General features: G+C 38.2%; 1 protein-coding gene across 3 annotated transcripts in view; it reads right to left on the bottom strand.

Moving 5' to 3' along the window:
- Window positions 1-695: 695 nt before the first annotated feature.
- LPGAT1 (lysophosphatidylglycerol acyltransferase 1) overlaps window positions 696-10,433 on the bottom strand; it is a 67,433-nt gene continuing 57,695 nt past the window's right edge. For all 3 annotated transcript variants that reach the window (XM_030034448.2, XM_030034449.2, XM_030034450.2), the window contains one exon: window positions 696-6,585. In XM_030034448.2, the coding sequence (XP_029890308.1) occupies window positions 6,434-6,585 (152 nt within the window). In that variant the 3' untranslated portion in view covers window positions 696-6,433. The remainder of the gene's footprint in view (window positions 6,586-10,433) is intronic.

The following is a 10,433-nucleotide window of genomic DNA, read 5'->3' as shown; positions in this document are numbered from 1 at the left end:
AGGACAACCGACCAAAGAGGCCTCTTCCTTATTCCACAGAGAACCTAAGGACATATGGGAAATTTAAGTACAAATGGATTCTGGCTATATAAAGATACTAACAATAAAGCTTTTTTTTTTTTTTTTTTTTTTTTTCCCCAGGAGGAGGAGATACTGTATGTCAAAAGTAGAGAAAAGGTTGCTACAGCACACAACATGTCTGACCACTCAGGCGCCCATTTTTGCTCACGCTTCAGACTCCCAGTCCATTGTGAGCCCCATTCTTACAGCCCTGTCCATTACTCTGCACTTCTTTTAAAAGAAGCTGCCCATTTACAATCAGCTAGAAAGCTATGTACTCTCTCTGCATCCCCAACGGGCTAAGCATGCTATTTTATAGTATATTTGAAGCTCATAGCAGCTCTCAGAGGCAGGGGGAGGAGGGAGAGAAACACCCGGCACTGGAACCTCACTGCAGCAATTCCCCTGTGCCCTGAGCTAACCTGCAGCAAGCCTTTCAGTACATTTCGCAGGCTGATATATTTTTTTTTTTAATCAAGAAGAGATGTTTCTCTGTAAACTGGAGTGAGCACACATGACATTCACATACCTTTTTTATTTACTGCCTCAGCTGAAATTAGTGATATTTAAAGATGCAGAGCATCCTTTCAGAAAACCTGCAACAGTTACCAGAAGAGTAAAAATACAAGATAGAGTCCTGAGAGATAAAAATTTATTTATATCTGATCAGCATGTCATGATATGGTCACAACTCATACAGCTGACATTCTCATAGCCAAAAGAGGGATGTTTTTTCTTTTTAAAAATACATTTTTCTTTCCAGCAGGAAGGATTTTTTAAAACAAACATTTCATACTAGGCAGGAATTAAAAACAATGGCTTTTTCAGTATGACAACCAGCTGGTAAGCACTGGATCCCTCACCAGTGTTTCAATATTCAGATTTCAAGTTCTCCCTCCCACTCTCTCCCCCCCGCTCCCCGATTCCCCCCACCCCTCACAGAAAAACACCACACAGAAAAACAAGACAAAATCCAGGAGGGAAACAAAGAGGTAGATGTAACTACAACCATGGCGCTGTTTTGGAAATTGTGCAAGATGTCTTACTATGCTCCAAGAAGTTCCTTTTTTCTTTGTTATATGCTGCAATATTCTGCACCAGCAGTTAACACGAAAGGTGACACAGAGCTAAGAGCTATTGTTAGCAAGAGATGCCAGGGCCACAGAATGAACAGCGCTGTTCCACTCGATATTGCTGTGCCTAGCTGAAGTTGTTTAAAAACAGACCACTCTGTTAAAAAAATATAGGTATCTACAAAGTGATTACAGCCTTGCTTGCAAAAAGGTTGGATTCACCTCTTTCTAGGATGGTGGCAATCCAGGGCTGATGGGGCCCCAGGTTCTGCTCTTCGCAGGCCCTCAACTCTCAGAAACTTTAAGAGGACTCATTGCTACGCAGTGACCTCCGGAGAAACTCTGCGGCCTGAGCGCCGGCACAGTTTCCAGCGGCGCTGGAGCGAGGGAGGGCTGCCAAAGCTGCTTTCTTTCCCCTGTCCTTACTGCTCCACTCCTCCCCTTACCACTACTGGCATAGAAACATTTGTCTCTGTCTCCTTCTTGATGAGAGCTCTAATAACCAACGTTATCTATCACAAATTAACACTGCTACTGTATAGTGAACCAAAGTGTTATTTTGCTATTTGTTGTGTTTATGGTAAGCACAATAGAGACTGTGTATCTACTAGATAAAAGCACAATAAATACACCCAAAGAAAATAATCTCATCTATTAAGGATTAGAAGCACATGAAATAATCTTGAAAAAAATCAACTTTATTTTTGCCACACAAAAAAAAAAAAAATGTGAAAAGACACCTAATAATCTCTGTAGAGAAATGCTTCTTCTCGTATCTGTCTACATTTCTGAAAGACATCTTGGCTGCTGGAAAGATTTGATAAAAAAATCCAATGAAATAAATTCAGTAAAATAATTCCAAACATGACCAGCCCTTCGCAAAAATCATCGAGTGTCTCTACAGGCTTCTGCATCCACTTTATCATACAAAACAAAAACGCAGGTAACACAGGAGGGAAGGAGAAAATTTGAGGTGAAAATAACTGGTATCAAGAAAACTAATTTTTATCATACAAAATGAACACCATCGTAGAGTAATTTTAAGGAACTAACTCACTTTAATAGGACAGTCGTTCAGTGAATAATTACTCCATTATCCAATGATAAAATAAAAGGTTTAACTTTAAAATGCATAGAATCCTTTTAAAGACGTCTTTTGTATCACAGCCAGGTAGTCTACAGTTTTTAGAGAAAAAATAAAGCTGCTCAGAAGTGTTCATAATGTATGCAGACATTTTAAACCAGAGTACGGTTTCAATTTTGCTCTTCCAATTGTTCTGTTTTTTAAAAAAGTGTAAAAACTATCAAATATGCAATTTTGCAAAATAACCCTTTATTTCATATGGCTCCATTATTTCCAAACAATACAGTACCCCAGATGTATAATTATTTTGTGTGATTGTATCAGATCACCACAAAATCTCCAGCTGACTATCAAGAGAATGCACCCAACCCCAGTCTCATGATTTGGAAATCCCAGTTTTAAGTACCTTTGGTCCCAAAAATTTTACGTCAAGGCAAAGTGGAGCAGTTGAATTCTGTCACACACAGTGATCGGTATCTGTGTTATCTTGTACAAACAGGTGAAAAAAGTTAACAGCACTTTATGGCAGTGTCAGACAAAAAAAAAGTTACATCATTTGCAAACCAAGTGAATAATGAACAGTACCACAGTGATCATTGTATTTTTACTGCAATTAGATGCATCTGATTTTTGATGCTGGGGGCGGAGGAGGGAGAAGGAAGCTTTTAATTTTCCAGTGAGCAAGGTAAATTGAAATCTTGGTTTTCGAAATATGGTGAGAGCAACTGAAAAAAAATCCCTCCTGCAAGAGACAGCATTGTTGCAATACTTGATAGAACCGTACGCAGACTACAAGAGAACCTGGAAGGAAGGCACACTCACCAAAGGGCGCTGAAGAAAACACCGCTCATTGTGAATGGGAGGATACTCTTCACGTAATGGGATTCGAAGAGCAGTAACGCCAAACCATTAGGACTTACACCATTTCAATTGTAACAACTTGTTTATGAACAATTAAATATAGAAACGTACAGGTGTTTTCTGTGCAACCCTGGCGGAGAACCATCTTTATTCACAATACACTTCAATTGCTATGTTCTCACTTCTGTGTGCAACAGCTTTCAGTTAGCGGTTTTTCTGTGAATTTTTCATTCTTTATCACTTTATACATTCTTCCATTATATTTTCCCTAATATAAATTCAAAATTATATTAATTAACCATTTTGTGATCAACTGCATGGTTCATTAACATCATTTTCTATCAAATGCATTTTGAACTCTTCAGAACAGGAAGCCCGTGGATGGCGCAGCAAAATGCCCGCTACATCTGTAACACTAGCCAACTGCCAGAAGGTAGAACCGAACTGCAACCGACAGGAGTTTACGTTTTACAAACTAGCCTGCTAAGCTCCAAACAGTCTTGACCAGCACCGTATTTTTAGCACAGAATTTCCTATATGTTGTATCCATTTTATATTTTTCCCTTAATGGAAAAACTTCTTTTATCCAATTTATTCTCTTTCATGAAGCAGCATCCAAGTTCATGCTGGGAGGGTACTTCAGAGTTCCTTCACAATGGTTTCATTCCACTGTCACCTACAGCAACGCAGCCATAAGACGACACAACATCAGGCTCTCTTCACATCTTCCAGTGCAGGTAGGAAAGAAGCCTAAGACCTAACACTATTTACTCACCCTACCAAAACAACAATCAGTGCTTGAAAACAAACGTCTCACAATAGTAAGAACTACAGAGGAACAAACTGAAAATGAACAGGACCAGATAAATCAAATGATTATCTGAAACATTATTGCGCATTACTAATTTCTTTAGGCAGCATGTGAACACTCGTTATTGACCGCAATCCACTGGAAAAAAAATACACTGCATGTGAAAAAACAATATGCTCTTACATGGAGTTCACGGGGTCTATAAAGAACAATCTCCTGATGTGAGTTACTGCTGTGCAATCTGCTTATATAAACTTCCCTTTTTACATGACTCCAGTCTGTCCTAGCTCAAAATAAAACCAGCTGTACTATGCGCATCTCTGCAATTCTGATCAAACTACCTGGTGGAGGACAGAAATAAGTAGCTTGCCGTCTGCATTTTGCAGTTTTGAGAGTCCGTTTACACCCATGTGCAGCAGACATAACCACTTACATGGCAATGGCGCCGGGCTGCCCCAACACCGTCCTGTAAAATGGCAGATTAAATACATTCATTCCATCAGCTGTACTTCAGCAAGAGCAACAGGAAAAAAAATACTCCCAAGACTGCCTCCCTTTCAGGGCATACCTCTTTTTGAATGGATTTTACGTTACACCAGAATTCAGGTGTGTGACTGGCTGTAAAGAGATGGGATTTAGAAACAGTATCTTACCTAAACCATGAAGCTGGAGGCAAACACTGTCCTTTGCCTCCCAGCTCTATTGGTTCTTTTAAGTCAATGAGGGGCCTCACAGTTAGGGGAGCTTACTATGGTGTAGCGTTTTGCAACCATCCCCCACTGAGCTATCTTAGGATAAAAACTACTGCTTTTGGGGGGATAGAGGTGGCATATTTGACTAGGTATTTTTCCATTACGTCAGGGAAATGGGCATTGCCACATATTTTGGTATCCTCTTAGGTCCTCCCCCAAAGGGAACACTAGCTAGGTTTTGTATTCTGCACACCACTCACTGTGATTCATGTAGCAAGAGAGGGAGAGAGAAGGGGGATCAATATTGCTAACTGAGAGCTGAAACTACTGAGGGCTTACTTTGTTCTCAGTAAAATTACTCTCTAAAAGGCAGTATGCCAACATCTGAAGTTCTGGCTATCCTGCTTGTATTTAGAGAGATTAGTTTTATTTTAGGAACAGCTCTCTCAAATCTGTGTATAATCACATAAACACAATGCCAACTAGACCTGCCAGAAGTAAGACCATGCATCATCGACAGCCTTTCAAAAGTATCCTATGTTACACATCTGAAAGTGTCTTCTGTTGCAGTTTGCCCTTAAATTCAACTCACCCCCCTTTGAGTAAGATTTCAGCACAGTGGTGAGCTAATTAATACTGCCCTCCATGTAGTTATTCGGAGTATTTACCATACTTTATTTTTTGCAGTAGTATCTTCCTATAGATTTATGATAGCAATTATACCTATTTTTTCTTTTTAAGAAACTAGTTTTTCTTCTATTATTCCTTAGCAAAACATTAAGATGGTTGGCATTGAATTATTTAAACTCTCCCACAAGTATATTTAGCACTGTTGCAACTAGTGGGGAGAAAAAGGCCTCTATAAACCACTCAAAGGTCACCTTGGTTGGACTGCAGTATACAAAATACAAAGGTGGCTAAAAATCACCAGCAGCACCAGCAGACCTTCAGAAACAGCTAGAATTGCTCTGGCTTCCAATGCGTGACAAATAAAGCTTTCCCCTATTCCCTAAGTTTTATGTCTTTCCTTCACTGTATTTTCACCTTTAAAAGTGCATTTTGAAAACTGATAGTGATCATTGAGATGCATTCTGAACAAAAAGGGAAAATTAACCACGTGACTTTATATTTTCCAAGTTTCCTCATAATATGAGATACTGGCAGCACACAGAATTCGGAGAGCTGATGGTAAGACCACAGCAAGGATGGGCTGATTGATCAAATGTGGATAGCTTTTTATCACACTATGATGCTGCAATGCTTTTTTGAGGACTGATTCCTCACAAGACACACCTGACACTGGATCTTATTTGGGTCTTGGTTTTAGATCAATGTGTCTAATACAACAACTGCTGACTGCGTAGCTGCAAAGATACTGCCACCAGCTCTGCCGAGTATCTTTGACTCCAGCACAATGAGTTGCAATAAAGTACAAGTTGTGCAGATGAGGAATCTCTACCACACCAATGCTGTACAGACTACTGAAGAGACAAGTTGCTGAATTTTCTGAGCTCTAACTACAATGCCAAGAAATACTTGTGGCGACAGAGCTTTCTTGTCACAGACATTCTTCTACGGTGGTTGTACAATTGCACCTTTTGTCCAAATGCTGAATTTGCTTAAGGGTGGGTGAGAGTATACATTTTTAAAAATACAGACAATTCTTAAAATACATCATCAGGTCACTATGTTACTGATCTTCACTTTCAGTGGAGTTAAAATTTCCCCAAAGAGAGGTATGAGTCCGTCCAGTATTTTCCTTTACTCTTGAATATTCACATTTGCACATACAACATGATACTCATTTGCAAGAGCCTGGATTCCCATTGTGTCCTCAGGTCCCATTCCACTTTTAAAATAGGCAATGATAAAAATACTGAAGGATGCAGTACCACATACCGCCTGACAAAAATGCAAGTGATTGTATGCCTACTAGCCACAGGTTACTGAGGGTCATCTCCCGAGAAATAGCTTTTGTTTGACCCTGTGGTGGAGGAAAAGCTCCTAAAACAGAAAAGAAAACACATTTAATGCTTCTGCAGCAGGAATGATAGCCTTAATGCATGATTCTTTACCATCACTGTTTCTCCCAGCAACAGTGCCCACAAATGATTCATTGGTTAGTTCTGTATTATGCTGTTAAACTTCCAAAAGATTCTCCGGCATTAGCAGTTATCTTCAAGAAAATAAAAAACCCCAAAACCTCTTATCTTAATTATTAAGAACAATTTTAATTTCATTTGGATATAAACTTTAAGCGTAAACTTCAAAGCATTCCTTAAAAGCAGCTCATTGTATTTAATGTATATCCTCATTGTATTCAACCTTTGCAGGGAGATCCGACTGCCAACTAAGTTTTCTGTGTTATGTTTGAACATTTATTGACATCTGTATGATCAAATTGAATGGATCCCATATTAAATTTTACAGCTGCTTGGTAATGATTTTGTATACTGTGAAGAAGAACATATATACATTCTTCAAGGTTCCTCTTGAAAATATAAATATACACACACATGCTTGTTTTTTAAACAACAGTTTCCACATGTTGTTTGAACATTCATTGGCCAGTCAGTCATATAGATTAAGTAAACATTGTAATTTGCCACGTAGTTTTCCCGAAAAATTTTACTGAAATGCCTGTTTAGATGAGAAAGACTGGCAGGAGATACAGCTGACAATTAAAAAATTCATTTTCCCCCTATTTTGACTTTTTTTTGACTTGAAAAACTAAATTAAATGTGTCTGAATACATCAGAGCTTTATAATCACAAGCAAATTGTTTGCATATAGTTACATCAGCAAATTAAATAATTTGTGTTACATTTTACTGAGATGCAGAAAACCTAGATGATATGAACCAGTTTTGTTGCTGTTAATCCTGAACAGTGGATATAAAAACTCTAAATAGCAGAGAAGATGATGTATTTGCTGCAGCATTATGGAGTCCCAACTACTCACAGAAGAACAAGAAATGAATGATACAAAGAGTAAAGATACAGCAGTGTCAATTTTTAATCTTGGAAACCACACAATTTGGGCAATTAGATACCATCAGCAACTTATCTCTATGCTTTGCATTTGCAATCACTGGAGGAATTGCAATCAAGCATTTAAGACAAAGCTTTTCTTCCTGTATGAATGCTCTTAAATTAAAAAAAAAAAGGCATCTAAAAAAACCCCCTTGATGAGTCCCATCCTCCTCTCACCGATATGTATTTTCACACATGGGCAGATTTGCCACACCATTTATTCCCCGATAATTCTCACTGCTAAGCTTCTATTTGTCCACTTTACGCTACATTTGCTCTTCCATGGCCCATTTGTTTTTCTGTACCGACACTGACCTTTGGTTTAAATAACTCTCCTTCTTCCTTGGTACAGACAGCAACTGTCTCTTCCCCCTCTCCCAAGCCAACGTGTATCTTACAGAGAAAACGATCCTTCATTTTCCTAGCTGAGACAAGCCAAGCACTTTTAGTTGTCCTTCACAGAAATGACTCCTCCTTCCCCTTAATCATCTTAGCATCTATTATCTGTCCCTCTTCCTGGTTCAGTTCCTATTTCTTGAACAGGGATGACGGACCTGTATGCAGAATTTCCAGATCAGGTTTCAGATTTGGTACAATGAAGAGTATTTCCGTAGCACTGGTGAAAACCCTCTCATGTTGCCCTGTATGACACTGCTCACTTTCTTAGTTACACCACACCAGTTGGCTTATGATCAGAGTGAATGAGGAGCATGATGGCTTCAGTATACAATTACTCATTTCCAACTGATAAGCTCCTAGTTTATAGTTTGGGTTTTTTTAATTAGTCTCCAAGTGGTTTTGTCCTGCTAAATGTAATCTCATTTGTGTGACTGCAGTGTTCAAGGTTATCCTGCTGAAGACTTCAGAGAAATCACGAACTTGCCAATACAAGCTTTCCACTAGCTGCTAACATAGAAGTCTTTGTGTTGCTTATACCTACAGATATTAACTGTAAACTATTTTAATTTTATAAATGAAATGTGTAAAATGCACCTGTAAGAAAGGATGGGATAGTTTCATATTCAATTTTAGGCAGATACTTTTTTGTTTAATTTTAAGGGGTCTAATATTACAGGTTTTCCCCAGATCAGTTAAAGTTCTTAACCCTTAGGAATACAGCAAAAAGGAAAAAGGTGGTTTAGGCTTTGTTTCTTCCTCTTCCCCCCCCAAAAATATGCCAAAAGAATGTACTCCTACTGATGATATTGTCAATGCAAACTTTTAAAGTTTCATGTAGCATTAAATGTTACTCCACCTTTATGAAGTAAGCTTTAGGAACCAAGACAAATTCCTAAGCAGTGTGTATTTAAATAAATAAATAATAATAATAAAAAAAATGCTGAAACAGCTTTAAGTCTTAAGAACACACCAGCTTGAGACAATGTAACACATCAATACAAAGCTAGCTCTTGAGCAGGTTCAGGGATTCCCCTCACATGAGGCCTCCAGGGGGTTTCCAAAAACCCTAACAGTACTTCTGCAATAAGCCAACAAAAGCAATGCAAGCACGTTCTCAACTGGCATAAATGGTAGTAACTTTGAATTATGCTAATTTATGCCTAATAAGGTCCTATGTCATAGCATTTACATTTAAAACATGTCTTATTAATTCATACTGATTACATTGGCAAATTATAACCCATTATCCTATTTTGGAAGCACATTTCAATGAATAAATCTGATTATATTCACTATACTCTCTGAAATTCTGGTCTAGTTAGATTTTTTGGGTATGACTTATTTTAATGGTATTTGTGAAATAATGTCTCAATAACATGAATTCTTTACCTCCTATTGACTACACTTGTAGTTTTAAACAGATTCACAAAGTTATTTGTCTAATACAGTCCAATATATGCATTTGGATGCAATTTATATAGCAGGGTCTGACTTTTGCCATCAATGATGGCTGAGTGACAGCAGTATTTCATAAAACAAAATACAACTTGGCATTGTTAAAGAATTCTATTACTCTTTTTAAGCACTACAATTGATAAATTAAGCACTCAAAATCAAATTAAAGCAGTCTTTGCAATAAATCATCTGATAGAAGTAGTGTCTTTGTTTAACATAGTCAGTCTGGAATATTAAACTTGGTTGACTGGAGAGACTGAGTATTTTCCCCCACTCAACAACTGGGATACTTGCTAATGAAAAGATTATTTTTCTTCAGAGACAAGTTCCATTATTTCATCTGGAGTCTTCCTACTCAGTCTATGTTTGATAAACTTCCTTTCCTATACATCAAAATAAAACTCTGTTTTTTCCTCTGGATTTTCTTTTTTATTATGATGAATTCCTCTGCTTTGTATTCTGAACAGACACTCCCCCTCCGCCCCCCCGTCACTCTCTCCCCCCCCGCTGGAGGGCTGATGACATACTTCAGTATCAACTGGATGGAAAACAAGAGCCTTGAGGAAACACTTCTCCAGCTATAGTTTCAAAGTATTTACCTGATATTTTAAATCACATGTTTGCCAGTATCCCTTCAGTAATGTTATTAATGCCCTAAGTTTATTTAGATTCCTCTGATCCATTAACACTGAAAGTATATCATGATAGAAGTGATCCTCAGTACCTCGCAGCAAGGAGGCCAGTACTGACAGCACAGGGCTGCACATCAAGACTCCAGAGACTTTATGCTATGTAATTCTTACAGATCCTTCCACTTATAGCATCTTTGTTTAGCTTAACAGGAAACAGAAGAGGACTATGGTTTTGGATTAGACCTGCAGACTACTTAGATCAGTTTTTGTCTAACAGTACAAGTGCCAGAGGAACATGCTCAACAGCCACACTAAGCAGACAAAATAACCTGCC

This window comes from Aquila chrysaetos, chromosome 13, assembly GCF_900496995.4.
Source record: "Aquila chrysaetos chrysaetos chromosome 13, bAquChr1.4, whole genome shotgun sequence".
Classification (NCBI taxonomy): Eukaryota; Metazoa; Chordata; class Aves; order Accipitriformes; family Accipitridae; genus Aquila; species Aquila chrysaetos.
The sequence above is the reverse complement of the archived record's forward strand: the minus strand, read 5'-3'. Positions and strand labels throughout refer to the sequence as shown.